Genomic DNA, 14,191 nt, shown 5'->3' on the forward strand with positions numbered 1-14,191 from the left:
CAAGAGTGCATAAGAAGGTGCACAATGCACGCGGTTATACACGCCTGACTACGACTCAAGAAGCAATACGGCCACGGACTTGCATCCGCAGGGTGAGAACTATAGCTATCACTACCATTCAATCAAAAAGACACATCCAATCATCTGCGAATGAGACGGCTCTGCGCAGATGTTGGGGATCTCTTTCTGTTTTCATGGCCGAGTTCCGGCTTTCTACTTCCAAATTCGGCTTCAGTTACGAGAACAATAGTATTCCAGACAACAATAGCTAGATCAGTTCAGAACCTCTATCAAGCGGAGATGCTTTTCCCTACTCTCCTATGTCTTTCGTGTCTCTTATGCACAACTGGTAGAGCGGCTCTTCAACCGCAAGCGGACGTTCCGTGCTGGCACTGCTCGTGGTTGAACACGACGAGAGAAGTTGACTGTGCAAGCAAGAAACTAACACGTCTGCCTCCTGCCTCCTGCTATCCAGATAGTGCCATTTCCTTGTAACAAAGAGCGGTATAATAGCTACTGTTTGGCAAACTCTCGCCTGTTTCTGCAGCAATTTCGCAAACAATGAAATTCAAAAAGTCGACTCGACGTACTTTCTGTATTTTTCATCAAGCTTGACTAGGATGTAAGTGCGTATATATATGCTCTCTGGACATTGCTCCACTAATGAAGTTTTATAGAAATGGCACTAACAATAAACTGACCGAGCCATTTTTTCTACCAAGGAAACTAGCAAACTTGTAAACCTCACACTGCAGGCGTAATTTTTATACGACAACTTATTATAATAAGATTATTGAATTCCAACAAACTACGGTCAACGATCGGATTGTTTCAAAATGGGACACTGTATTCGTCTCTAACAAAGATGTACAGTGCTCTGTCTAGCCAATTGTTTACAAGCACAAAACAGTCAATTTCTAAAACGATAGTTGTGATAAACGATTGGCCATGGTTATCCCCTGCGTGCCATAATTATTATTTTTAGCGGTCTTTCCTACAACCAACTTCGAATTTTGCCTCAACGAGCATTTGAAAACCTGCCGAGCTTGATCTACCTGTGAGTCTGACCATCTAACTAACATAAAAGGGTTTAGAAACGGTCTACGCCAGATCTTTGGATTTCAACCAAATTGAACTAATTGAGCACAACGCTTTCACCAATCTACAGCAATTACAAGAGATGTGCGCCCAAAGTACATGCAACTTCACCAATAATCTTTGATTTGCTCGTATAGCACCTTTGAGTGCAACGCTATCAAGGACATCACCAAGGATTCCTTTTCTAACGTAGACAACATTTTAACTATGTACAAAATCGTTTGGATTAATAAAAACCCATAAGTACCTATTGTATTAAGGTTTTTAATTTCGAATCAAATATCTCATCTGCCGCCGAATTTCTTGGGCCTGCCATCCTTGCTTACATTGTAAGATGCTCGAATAGACCGGGCAATTAATTAATATGTTACGCTCTTAGGGACTTATCAAACAACACGATCCGAACAGTTAGTCCCAAGGCATTCAATTCTTTACCACGTTTACGGAGTTTGTAAGTCAAAAATAACCAAATCTTTCATGAACTATTTTCGGCGCAACGCTTAGGTCATTGTCTTCCAATTATATTCAGAGCTTTGAAAACAACACGTTTGCGTTTCAAACATTCCCGTATTTCTTTCTCCTGTACTGAATCAATTACTCAGATAGTTTGTTAATCTGCTAGAAATAATTTTCTTCAGAGATCTCTCGCACAACCAGCTCACATTCATGAATGGCTTTATTTTTCAGAGAGGGACAGCCTTAATGCAATTGTATGTCTTTAGTGAGCAAAACATAAATAACACTAGTTTTCTAAACCCTTCAGGTTTCTTCAGCACAACAAGTTGAAAAGTCTTAGCGACTGGCTGATGGAAAACATTCTACTGGAATCATTGTATGACAAGAATGCAGGCATTGAGCCGCAAACTAAGTTTTTCCATAGATATGTATCTGGTAACAATCTCAAGGAGCTCCCAGCGTCCTTGTCTAAGCAATCACGCCTTCTGACATTGTATGTAACAATTAAAAGTGCACAACAAATATGAATTAGGGCCTGCACAGGGACTGCATGTTTAATTCTATTTCATCAATAAGACGAGAGTCTTTTCAAGGTCTCACTCATCTTCGAAAATTGTAAAATGAATCAGCCTTTTGATACAGGATTGCTAACGTGATCTTCTAGAAATTTGATGCACAACAACATTACGTTTTTTGACAAAGAAGCGTTCGCAAACTTAAGAAGTATTAAATACTTGTAAGAAATAAACAACTTTTGAGTATAGGCATCAAAATTACATTCTTAAGGTATTTACAAGGCAATCCCTTCGAACACATGCCGAGGCTTGTATTCAACTGGTTTCCCCACAATGCAACAGTGTAGGAGCTAGGTCTACAGCAAAAGATTATGAGAACAATCACTTTGTCGTTTCTGTAGGTACATGCGATGCTCAGGAACGTCTGAAATGCCTCAATTTCCTCCTGACACTTATCTGTATTTTACGTTCAGAAATAATTTTTCGTTACCATATTAGGGTAACGCTTTTTCGTAGTCAATGCACAACTAAAGCTGAAGGAATCGAAATGATATATGATCTAACTATGAGAAAGTTCGTGGAGCAAATGGGATACATGTGCAAAGAAAAAGGCTTAGATTATTTCAACGCGCGACCGATCATTTGCTCCCAGTGCCCGGTTGGAACCGAATCTCGTCAAGGACAATGTACCGTATGCCCGGCAGGTATGAACGCACGCAACTAATATATTAAGAACTGACCCATATGAAGAAGTATCAGTAAACATATTAGATCTAATCGAGATATCATCAGAAAAAGTCTACGACTGTGCCCGACATACAAATTCTTTTTAATTATTTAAAATTAATAGTCAAACACGGGTTGTTACAATTTGCCCTTGATTGTTCTATAGGAGGATTTTATCAGGATACGACGGGTCAGCAAAAGTGCAGCAAATGCGTAGACGGAACGTATGTGTCGCCCGAAAAAAGCCCGGGAAAGAGTGCGACCGACTGCGCTGTCTGCCCCGAGGGAACAAATACGACCAGACACGCCGGACACCGAGCGTGCTACTGCCTTAAAAACTTTTACCGTTTGGATCGCTTTGGACGCTGTTACGCCTGCTTGGACCCAGGACAGAACTGCACGAACGACTATCTACAGGTAAAGACGGGCTACTGGATGAGTTGGAATGTTTCTCGTAACCAAAGTGGCGAAGAACTAGAAAATAAATACTACGAATTTATAACTAATATTCAAATGAATACTAGTTATAACGAGAGCACGGTAAAGTTTTCACAACCGGTGCCGAAAATTCACCCCTGCCCTATTCCGGGCAGCTGCAAAGGAGTGGACCCGATGCAGCTGCGTTTCAGAGAATCGGCTATGTGTACCAAAGGCTACGAGGGGACTCTCTGTGCCGTCTGTCAACCGTCCTACTATTCGTGGTTTCAGAAATGCTACGAGTGTCCAGCCAAATGGAGAACGGGTTTACAGATCTTAGGAGTTGCCGTCGTGCTCTTCATTGTACTGCTCATTCTATATATCGCCGACAGAAATAGAGAACGATCGCACAACGTCGTTGATCGCATTGCGTCAAAAGTCAAAATTCTAGTCGGTTTCGGTCAGGTCATGGCCGGAGTTTTCGAAGCTCTAGCCTACGTACCGTGGCCAAAAGTGCTTCTACTCTTCGGTCACTATCTCAAACTCATCGAACTAAACGCTGTCGCTGTGGCTAAACCCTCATGTTTAAAAGAATCCCTGAAGCTCGACGCTCTCAAATCTCCTCTAGTCATGATCGGATTTCAAATAGGACTAATTCTAACAATTTGGACCTACTACTTCATCCGATACACCGTCATTTCCAAGTGCACGAGATTTGGAACTGCGACCAATCGAACTCTGTCTCTAGCAAGAATATCGTGTTTGAGAAACACGTGGTGGATATTGTTCGTATGCTATCCGGCTACAACAGCTCAAGTCGTCACTCTTTTACCCTATAAACCGTGGACGTGCTTTCGTCTCTGTTTATCGTCTGACGAAAACAGTGACTCTTGCAAGTGGCTGCTCAAAAGTGATCTGAGCTTGGAATGCAATTACGAGTCGAAATGGAAAGCGCTGTGGATCATTTGCTGGACTCTATACAGCTACGTATTGGCGCTGCCTATCCTACTATTCATCGGATTGTTATACAGAAGGAAAAAGCAAGTCGCTGCGAGAAATTCAAATGACGATGAAGATCTAAACCACGTGCTAATTAGATGCTATGTGAAACCGGTACCTTTCAAGATCAATTTAGTGAAATCGCTCTATTTTCTCCACGAGAGTTACAAAAAAAAGTTCTGGTTCTGGGAAATTACGGAAATTCTGCGTAAGTTTGTACTCACGTGTGGAATACAGTTCTTTGGGGAGAAGAGTCACTCAGGAATCGCTATCGCTGCCCTATTGGCCAACATTTTTCTACTGCTACATGCTCAACTGAGACCACTTAAAAGGAAAGGAGATCATTGGCTGCAGTTGATGTCATTGGCTGTCATTTCACTTAATCTTACAGTCGGCACTCTTATGGCTATGTCGTACGACGAAGAGACGTACGACAACTCGAAAGATCAGAGCATTTTCTCTATCATCGTTCTGGTGATCAACGGCTTATTCGTTCTATACGTCCTAGGTTAGTCATTCGACTTCGTACAGTGTTCTCACCTAAGATACTTCTCGATAGGCAAGCTTGTTTATTCTATCATCTTGGCTGTGCGGCACGTGAAGAAAAAAGAGAGGAAAGTCTCACTGATTCCTCTACTGGTTCAACTATTTGACGGACCTGCCTAGGCAACTATCAGTCAACAGTAGGTTAGAGTGAATAGATTTGCACGAGCGGACGTCTTAGAACCAGTACAAAGACAAAGTGTCCGAGAATATGGGTAACACATACGTGTGTGCATGTCTTAGCGGTTATAGCTAGGGAAGGTAGACAATGAAGTAGACAGTCGTTGCATAAACGTGTGCACCATTTGCTTACCTGCTCGCACTCGGAATTTCCTCCATGTACTTCATTCAAGATAAGGAGACACTAAACAATTAAAATATGCAGGAGTATCAGGGTTATGCCCACATGGGTCGGCCCCGACCCTCACTCTCCTATCGCCGACCCATGCATACTAAGATTACCACTAAAACGTTATGAAAGCACGTAGCTTGCAATAATTACAGCCGGATACATCGTCCAAAACAATTTTAAAAATGGTCCAAGAAAATTTTAAAAATTGTCTCTAAAATTGTCCCAAGACAATTCTAAAAATTGCCCTGGAAATTGCCCCAAGGAAAATCTAAAAATTGTCCCAAGACAAATCGTCCCAAAACATTTTTAAAAATTGTCTTAAGACAAATCTAAAAATCGTCCCAAGACAATTTTAAAAATTGTCTTTAAGAATTGTTCCAAGACAATTCTAAAAATTGTCCCAAGACAAATCTAAAATTGTCCCTCTCAATTTAATATTTAGGCCCTAAGTATTGAAGATTATGCCCTCAATTTAATATTTAGGCCCTTGCATATGCACGTGCTCACGTGACAGTCTCGGCACGCGCAGTCGCGACACAGTCGCCGATTTCGGCATGGCAAAGGACATTCACTATTTCGACTACTATCGAAAGAAAAGCCCTGTACGAATACATATATGATGTATCGTGACTATGTTCAAAATGGCTTCTTTTAGAAAAGTCTCGTGCCGATGAAGTGGACGGCACCGGAATCGCTGCTGCATCGCGTTTTTACCGAATCAAGTGACGTGTAAATGATTATTGAATAATGTCAATACGCACTTTTACGCGTTTGATTCTTTTTCTAGCTGGTCATTCGGTGTATTGCTCTGGGAGATCGCTACACTAGGTAAGAGTAACGTACATTCCTTTCCTCAAAAAATTAGTAGGTAATCCCCGTTTATTTTTATAGGAAGTGCGCCTTATCCTGGCGTGCCCGTCGAGACTTTGTACGACCTTCTCACGAAGGACGGCTACCGGATGAGATAACCGCGCACGTGTTCGCGCACGTTGTACATACAGCGACGTCGTAAATTTAAATTTGAATTTTGCACGCCTAGTTACGATCTCATGCTCAAGTGCTGGGCTCTCGATCCGAACGACCGACCGAAATTTCACGAACTCGTCGCTCTCATCGAATACGAAGAGGTAGACGTAATCGAAAACGTGAATACTATAAGTCTAACTAATGGCTTAGAAGAACGACGGAGACGACGGGGAGGAAGAAAGTATAGGTTTCGATTTTTTTGACTATTCGAGAGAGGAGAGGCGTGCCGTCTCGACAGACGACAGCGGCTTGCCCGCGACACCAACTACGTCCTCTTTCTGACTCTAACGTACATGTTATCCGTCTGATGAATTATTTTTCTGAGAAGTGAGGACTTTTAGCTGCCATTGGTCGTGTATGGGAGGGCTACTGTAGAGGCCTGGGACCACGCCTCCGCGTACGTAATACACCTTGGACACCCCATAAGAGACCCCTCTTACATGACGAGTCAGTAAAACGGAGAGTTTCATTGTTCAGTGATCCTTTACCTGATTTCAAAGCGCTCCTGCTCTTCTTTCGCCGTGCGAATTCTTCAAACATGGCGACCATGCTCGCCACGCGGTCATCCCTAAGGTCATTCCTAAGAAAAACGACTGAAACGACGTGGATAAGTGCTCGTACGACGTGTAAAGGTTCTTACGTCGAAGGAATGAGAGAATCGGCTCGAGGACCCATCGAGGGGAGCCCCATCGCCCTGAGAAGACAATCGGATGCCAATCGATTCAAACAAAACGATTATACCGGATAGACTGAAGGAAATCGGCAGGAACTTGCTCTGAAACGCTCGTTTACTTCGACAAATAATCCGGGATTGCTGAAGACGCAGTAAGAACTTTGCCACGTTGCTGGTCATATTATATTAATCCTATTGATTCGATTGATTCGCCATTCCTTCATCATCATTCTTCGCGGAACGATGACTACAATAATGGGGTGTTTGATCTGCAGTAAAAAAACAAGATTTGTGTAGATGTACTGTGAGGTGACCCCTAAGTTTGATGGAGGCGGGCTCTGGATAGTATACAGAGAAACGCCCTAGAAAAAACTACGTTCAAAAATTATTTCGAGATCACTCTAACTGCTAATCATCCTGCCACATCCGCACTAGTTTACAATAAAACGATGTACGACACAATAAAGTTTCAAACAGTGAGTTCCGGAGTGGGGGCGTCTTACCTCCAGTTGCGCGCATGCCACAATGCACTCATCTGCTCCTCCGTTTGTGCCCTGCCTTATGGCAATATTTGTCGGTAAAGAAATCGGCGGACAAACTCCTAGCTAACGACGATTGGCAGACAATTTTCAGCGAAAATTCGCAGTGGAGCCCAAACTGGCCGCGAACAAGAGTAGTTTACGAAACGGGTCAAAACTTATTGGGATTTCCTCTTCACACGACAACTTATCGTCGAAACCCGACGTCATCACAAGCGAAAACACGCATTCTGTTCGTCGACTTTGACGGCTATACGTGGATTTACTCGCCCAAAACCGCTTCGTGGACGAGACTTTCAAGAGAAGATGGACACATTGATTCCATAAGGCATTTTAGTCAATTGCTAGCCAATTCCATAACGACACTTTGCGGTACTCGAGTTATTGCGTTTGCAGGGGCTCGCGGCAAAACGGCGGCGGGGTAGCGTCAAACGAAACGTGGCTGTTTAACGGTGCCAACGAGAAGTGGACTGCTCTGAAATTTACGACCGCGGTTCCTCCGGCTCGCTTTGGCCACAAAGCGTTCTCGCACTACCGAGCCGAAAGCACGTGCCAGTGCAAAGAATCTGTAATCGTATTCGGCGGAAACGACGTCAACAATGAGATTGTACGCGATTTCTGGGAGCTTCAATGCGTCGATGATAGAAACGAGACGAACATGAAATATCGTTGGGTTGAATTTACAACGAATCTGGGACCACTGAACGAGCACAAACTCAATCGTCTGAATCCGTTCTCAGTAAACAATACACGCATCTATTGGCTGATTGATGGAAATCAAAGTGTATGGACTTTCGACGTGAAAACGGAGCGCTGGTCTTCAGCACCGATTAGTATTGTTTGCCATGACAACCATGAAACGATTGTCATGCTAGGAAGTAGAAGAGTTGCCGGCAAAGCTTCTGGCAAAAATGCCGAAACGATGGGAAGAGTATACACGAGACAACATAAACTTTTCCTTTTCTTGGTAAACGCCACATTAATGGGAGTTTACGATGTGGCGAATAACCGAATTCAGTACGTTAACGTCAACATTTATGATATGGTGCAAACATTTGCTTTTGGAAAAATTATGATATTGGAAAATAAAGTGCTCTTTTTGTCGTATCAGACGGAAGCTGACCTCGGGATAACACTATGGGAACTGGAGATAAATCACCTGCTTGAAGCATTAGGATCAAATTGCTCACTTTCAACACTGGAATTTAAAAATTGCTTTAGCTCATAGATATCCTCAACTGCAGTGGGACGCCAAAATGATCAGCATTACAGACACCGTTTGGTATCTGATGCAGGAGAGCCAACAAAAGGTGGAAATGTGGCGATTGGAACTCGATTCTCTTACGTGGACATTGTACGATACCGATCAGATGCCAGGAATAAATCCAAGACTGATTAAAAGGCCCAAAACATGCAACTTCACTCTAGTGTTCGATGAAGGATAAGTAACATTAACAAATTGAAATATCAGAGAACGATTCGAGGCCGCCTATTCAGTAACGATAAACAATAACGTCGCTTTTTTCGGAAGTCGTCTCGGATTTAATGCACACGGCAAAGACAATCTTTGGATCTACACGGTGAAATTAAGACAATGGTCTCCGGTTGAATCAGATGAAGCTCAACCAAAGAAATTGACTTCATATGCGACAATGACCTCGATGGCCAATGGATCGCTGCTTATTCTGGGTAGCATAGATAACGAAACAAGTTCGCTCTGGATGATAACAATCGACATGCAGCTCATGAAAGCGAAGTGGGGAAAGCTTTGTTGTAATGGACACGAGCAGATGGAGCAGCAGCCTACTAATCAACTACAGCAATGGTCAAGCGCAATTTGGAATAATACCTTGTACGTCTACTTCGGCATCAGTGACCATTCGAACCGATCTTACGACGGCATTCGTACAACTGACACTTTAAATTTTTTTCTTTCAAGTTATGGAAGTTCGTGTGACTGGAATATGCATTCCACTAAACTTGGCACTGGCGATTTAACGTGGCGCACAGCCGAACTGCCGCCAAGACAACACTGTAGCCAATGGCAATCCAATCAGGCAGACGGCCGTTTTGTCTTTACACAAGACGAATCCTACTTTTACGTAGCTGATCTGAGCGAAACGAAATGGATCACCAAATCGACAAAGTTACATGCATCTTCACATAAATATCTGATACTGGGAAGCCGAAGTACATTGTATATCATCAGAACAATATTTGATAAGGATCGTCCCGCTTGGATAAGAATCGTCGGCATAGAGAGCCTCAAGTTAACGCAGTGCAAGCCGGGAACGTACAGTCCTAACTACAGTCTCTATCCGTGCCGCCCATGCCCAAGGGGACAATACAGCGATAGATACGGAGCGGCGAATTGAACGAAATGTCCGAGCGGTTTCGTAACGAAGGCAACGGAGTCAACGTCTATTAAGAACTGCACCTGTGCGCCCAATACGTGCATTCACGGAACGTGCATCATTCAAACTGGCTATACAACCGTCTGCATTTGCAACGCCGGATTTACCGGAAAAGCGTGCGAAACGCCGACCATGTATCTCATTGGTATTGGAATTGTTGTCGGACTTCTACTAATTGGCGCGTTTTATTATTGTGTTAAGCGAGTGAGAAAACATCAAAAGGTGGCCGAGTACACGAGAGTCGAACTGGAGATGGCTGAGGAAACGGTAGCCCAGTTGTCTAACATTTGGTCAGTCGATGATAACGAAGTCGATTTGAAGCGCATGATCGGACAAGGCTCGTTTGGCGACGTGTGGACAGCTCAATACCGTGATCAAACTGTGGCCGTCAAAATCCTTAAAATAAAAGCGGACGATTGTACTGAACAGCAACTACAAGAATACAAAGACGAAAGCGATTTGCTCAGATCAATTTTTCACGCGAATATCGTTCGCTTCATTGGCACTGGAAAGACCGTTGACAACAAACCGTTCATCGCTTTGGAGTACATGGAACGAGGATCCGTGCGAAACGAGTTGGACAGTAATTACTCGAATAAGCCAATGGAATACGAGCTCCAAGTCAAATACGCTCTGGATGCGGCTAAAGGAATGCGTCATCTTCATCGCATCAATCGCATGCATCGCGATCTCAAGTGCGATAATCTTCTCATCAACGAGAAAGGAATCGTCAAAGTTGCCGATATGAGTTGCACGAAAATGGCACCGAAGATTACTAGTAGTGATGAGGGTGGTGGAGGCGTTCGAGGATCGCGTGCCGTTGGTACATCGCTATTCAGAGCTCCTGAGATGCTTCGCGGTGAAAAGTACAGCGTCTCTGTAGACGTTTACAGCTACGGAATTGCATTGTGGGAAATTATGACCGCGAAGTATCCGTATTTTGAAAAATTTGCGCAAGGACTGATGATGGCCGATATTCTGGATCAAATAGTTCGAAGTGATGCACGACCAGAATTTTCCGTTGTATGCATGGAGGAATTGAAACAAATGGCCAAATCATGCTGGAATGGGAATCCGGTTCAGCGACCAACTTTTGAAGAGATCGTTCCAAAGCTGGAACAAATCAAAGTATAGAAGATGTCTATTTAAAAATTCTGCAGCTGAGACTTGATGGGTTGAGAGTTAGGGAATAAAAGCGCATTTAGCAATTTCGTCCTTATTTCTATTTGTGGCATTAGATGCTTAGACTGACTGAGTGTTTTGATGCTCCTATACAATATTGGTCGAAATAAAAAAAAACATCGACAGAGTCGTTGCATCGCAAGAAGCCTAAAACGACTAAACAGCACGCATATATCACTTTAGATATGACTGAGGAAGCAATGGAACAAAATCATTTGATGATCGTGATTGATTAGAGAGAAAATGTAGACCTTAATTAGGTTTGACAATAATTAATAAATTGTACTATTTGCGTCGATTTTCTTCCAAGACCATCCGCTTGATTTCAACACAGGCTGTGTCAATTAGTGAAAAGAGGACGCGAAAGAAAGCATTGCTTTCTAATGATCGGCGGTTGGAGGAAACAACTTTTAGATAGCGGATACATAATCGACTTTGATGAACACAAGTCACATAAGGTAGTCGCATAAGGTAAATGATTTCGTTCATACCAATAGATAGTGATATGAATTTCAGATTGATTAGACCGTGGATGTGGCACCTGTTTGGTTCCACACCCTTCACTCTGTTGTAGCCAATCAAGACGGCTCAAATAATAACATTCTTTCTGGCGGACTTTCCAATGAAGAAGAATGGAAAACAAAAATGATGAAAACCTTTACTCTTGCTAGTTAGGGATAATTTCTGAAGAGCTTCACATGAAAAACGCACGATGTGAGAGAAATAAAGCAGAGAAGGGAGAGAGGCGCAATGCCTGTCCATCCATTGATAAATGGTCCAAAGCACGTGGCGGCTGCTAGCTAACGCTCGAGGGGAAAGGAGCTATAAGCGTACTAATCTCTACACCGCCTACCCTAATAGCAGCCGCCGACTAAACCCTAATGCATGGCGCCAGGGACCCGTGCTACCGTAGTCATGCAGACACGTTCACAACTACCTGCTCTAAAACCAGATGCTGTCCCGTCTACACTCTCTGCTTCGTACATAACATAGGAGAGTTTCATGCATGCTATGCCACTAAGCCTTCGCATGAGCCCCAACCCGCCCTCGATTAGACTGGCAGAAATCGAACTCTAGTGTTTAGATTCAGTCGGAAATCGATCTATGCCCAAAACGTGGCCAGTGGTACAGTATGCAATCCATCTCTATGTACGATGCAGAGAGGACCCCGACCCCTAAGTGCATGCCTACACCACTGGGCCGGGACCCCCAAAGGAACGAGACAAACCTTGTCAAGTCTCGCACGGAATTGAGCCGGTTCCCATATGGGGCCCCCCGATCGAAACGTCGTCCAGTCGCCGAGGGAAAATGTCTTTTCGAATGGTATGAGAGTAAGCACGAAGGCGAGGAACGCGAGATTGCTTACAAGGAAGTGGATGCGCCGAGCTAGGAGTGGGCGGAACAGCTTCGACGTCGAACAGATCGCCGTCGATCGTTTCTGGGAGCTATAGAGGCATCCTTCGAATGAAAAACAGTAGAAACGCTTTGGATGCTTACTCGAAAGAGCCTAGTTGTACGAAGAAACTTCAAAGGAACGTCGACGTCAATAAGGGCCACTTTGTGTCCTTCGATGACGCTTGGCAGGCTTCTTAGCACGAGTGTGGCGGTGTAGCGGCACGTCGACTCGTAGAAGAACGGACAAAATTCGGCGTGACTGTCTTGTTTAGCGCGCTAACGCCTCATGAGAATCTCTGATGACATCATATCTATGACGAAGGGAACGAGTTTCAGTTTGGTCTCTTTTTCATGATATAAATGCCTGGTTATATTTTATTTGTCGATGGCTCAGTTTAAACAGAATTATCTTGAAAGAATTTGAGTCAACAGGATATCCATATAGACTAGTCTCTAGTGTGTGCGTTTGGGTAGTCGACTAAGTGCAGTCAAACAGTTTGATTTCGTATTTGCACGGCGCCATCGGCGACCGAGCTAGAGTATTGTCCACCAGTTGACTCTAAAGCATCTATGATTAATTAAAGGTGGTCTGACTCGATCGTTGGGTAGTGACTCTGTGTCAGTTTCTGTCCGCCTGGATTGCGCATTGTCCTACTAAGTCCGGTTTCTGTAGATTAAATTTCGGTTTCAACAGTGAGTGCGTGTGTGTTGCTTTCTTTGTTGCTAACTAAAGACGTCATGCACGCATGGTATCACATAATTCCTTCAAGATATAGCACTTTCGAAAGTTCCATTCACTTTCAAATTGAATGCTGATAAAAATTTTGGGATCTCGCTTTCAGTTCATTGTCTAAGTTGAGCAATGAAGCAAGCAGTTCTTTTTTTGGGTGCCTTTTTCGGCGCGTTGGGTATTGAATACCACAAGTACGGGAACGTGTATGTTTCGGATAACTTATTGGAAATGGTTTCTGCTCGTGCTTGTCTGAACTGGAATGGTGAGAGAATAAGAGCAAAAAATGGTTGATCGTTCTTTTCTATTCAACTACTCATGCAGATCCCCAGTTGCTGACAGTAAACTTAACCTTTGGTGGTTGGCCGTGGATTTCGTCTGCAGAGGAAGTGCGTGGGTTATTCACATTTTACGCAAGTAAAGTGACACGAATTAATTAAGTTGCTTTATTGTCTATACCTGTATGCTTTTTATTCATGTGCTCAGATACAGATATTGATGCGACAAACCTTTTCACGAAGGGTTACGCTGTCATGTGGAATGGAAAGGCCGAAAATTTTACGCTTGCTTCGCACTTCTGTCCTGAAGGCGATTCTTGTCTCATTCCGGCAAACAGTATAAGGCCTAAAGCAAAAAGACAAATTCTGATGTCGTCTCTGTACAGAATTAGTGAAGATCAAGTTTGCGTGGCCGAAAGAATCGATTCTAGAGTACACCTCTCTGCTGGTAATAAGGGTGAAATTACTTTATGTAGAGAATGCTACTAGCTCTTTGACGTACGTATATAGATTAGTGGCGAAATGACGATCTACGCGAAGTCAGTTCAAGACGAAGAGATTTTTTGCCTTCACGTGTCTACCAGCGAAACAAAAATCAAACATATCACCGAACAAGGATAGCTAAGAATGCAAGCAAGCTAACTTTGATCCTTTAGTTGGGAGTACACTTCAGTCCTTTGTCCAAATACAATGATTTTGAAGTTTCAGTTTCTGTTTGTCTCGACAGTCTAAGTATAGTTTCAACTCCTATGCATAACAATACCCTAATTTAATTTTCCAACAGAAAGTGCGAGTGCCGGTCGCGCTCACGCGCTTTCTTTGTAGGCCAATGCAGAGGCAAAGCGCAT

General features: G+C 43.3%; 2 protein-coding genes and 2 long non-coding RNA genes across 4 annotated transcripts; 3 read left to right on the forward strand and 1 right to left on the reverse strand.

Moving 5' to 3' along the window:
• Positions 1-300: 300 nt before the first annotated feature.
• On the forward strand, positions 301-5,036 carry LOC136195846 (uncharacterized). Its single transcript, XM_065985319.1, has 20 exons — positions 301-491; positions 548-622; positions 678-737; positions 790-867; positions 986-1,057; positions 1,111-1,182; positions 1,236-1,307; positions 1,359-1,427; positions 1,478-1,549; positions 1,603-1,680; positions 1,737-1,808; positions 1,862-1,930; positions 1,979-2,047; positions 2,098-2,169; positions 2,219-2,290; positions 2,341-2,412; positions 2,471-2,527; positions 2,586-2,773; positions 2,962-4,719; positions 4,771-5,036. The coding sequence occupies exons 1-20, from the start codon at positions 301-303 to the stop codon at positions 4,875-4,877; spliced, it is 3,375 nt and encodes a 1,124-aa protein (XP_065841391.1). The 3' UTR covers positions 4,878-5,036.
• Positions 5,037-5,893: 857 nt separating this feature from the next.
• On the forward strand, positions 5,894-6,177 carry LOC136196114 (uncharacterized). Its single transcript, XR_010672089.1, has 3 exons — positions 5,894-5,934; positions 5,998-6,097; positions 6,146-6,177. It is a non-coding gene; the product is annotated as an uncharacterized lncRNA (long non-coding RNA).
• Positions 6,178-11,172: 4,995 nt separating this feature from the next.
• LOC136195870 (uncharacterized) lies at positions 11,173-12,570 on the reverse strand. Its single transcript, XR_010671996.1, has 4 exons — positions 12,438-12,570; positions 12,307-12,385; positions 12,169-12,252; positions 11,173-11,632 (listed from the first exon to the last, which is right to left on the reverse strand). It is a non-coding gene; the product is annotated as an uncharacterized lncRNA (long non-coding RNA).
• A 635-nt stretch (positions 12,571-13,205) lies between these two features.
• LOC136195956 (uncharacterized) lies at positions 13,206-14,050 on the forward strand. The gene is made up of 5 exons (XM_065985437.1): positions 13,206-13,330; positions 13,390-13,482; positions 13,552-13,680; positions 13,730-13,791; positions 13,854-14,050. The coding sequence occupies exons 1-5, from the start codon at positions 13,297-13,299 to the stop codon at positions 13,962-13,964; spliced, it is 429 nt and encodes a 142-aa protein (XP_065841509.1). The 5' UTR covers positions 13,206-13,296; the 3' UTR covers positions 13,965-14,050.
• Positions 14,051-14,191: the final 141 nt, after the last annotated feature.

This window comes from Oscarella lobularis, chromosome 15 (assembly GCF_947507565.1).
Source record: "Oscarella lobularis chromosome 15, ooOscLobu1.1, whole genome shotgun sequence".
Classification (NCBI taxonomy): domain Eukaryota; kingdom Metazoa; phylum Porifera; class Homoscleromorpha; order Homosclerophorida; family Oscarellidae; genus Oscarella; species Oscarella lobularis.

Coding starts and splice junctions, on each gene's coding strand:
- LOC136195956 (XM_065985437.1), top strand. CDS start 13,297: ATGGTTTCTGCTCGTGCTTGTCTGAACTGGAATG. Junction 13,331..13,389: donor TGCTTGTCTGAACTGGAATG/GTGAGAGAATAA, acceptor CTACTCATGCAG/ATCCCCAGTTGCTGACAGTA. Junction 13,483..13,551: donor GTTATTCACATTTTACGCAA/GTAAAGTGACAC, acceptor TCATGTGCTCAG/ATACAGATATTGATGCGACA.
- LOC136195846 (XM_065985319.1), top strand. CDS start 301: ATGCTTTTCCCTACTCTCCTATGTCTTTCGTGTCTCTTATGCACAACT. Junction 623..677: donor TCATCAAGCTTGACTAGGAT/GTAAGTGCGTAT, acceptor GAAGTTTTATAG/AAATGGCACTAACAATAAAC. Junction 4,720..4,770: donor ATTCGTTCTATACGTCCTAG/GTTAGTCATTCG, acceptor ACTTCTCGATAG/GCAAGCTTGTTTATTCTATC.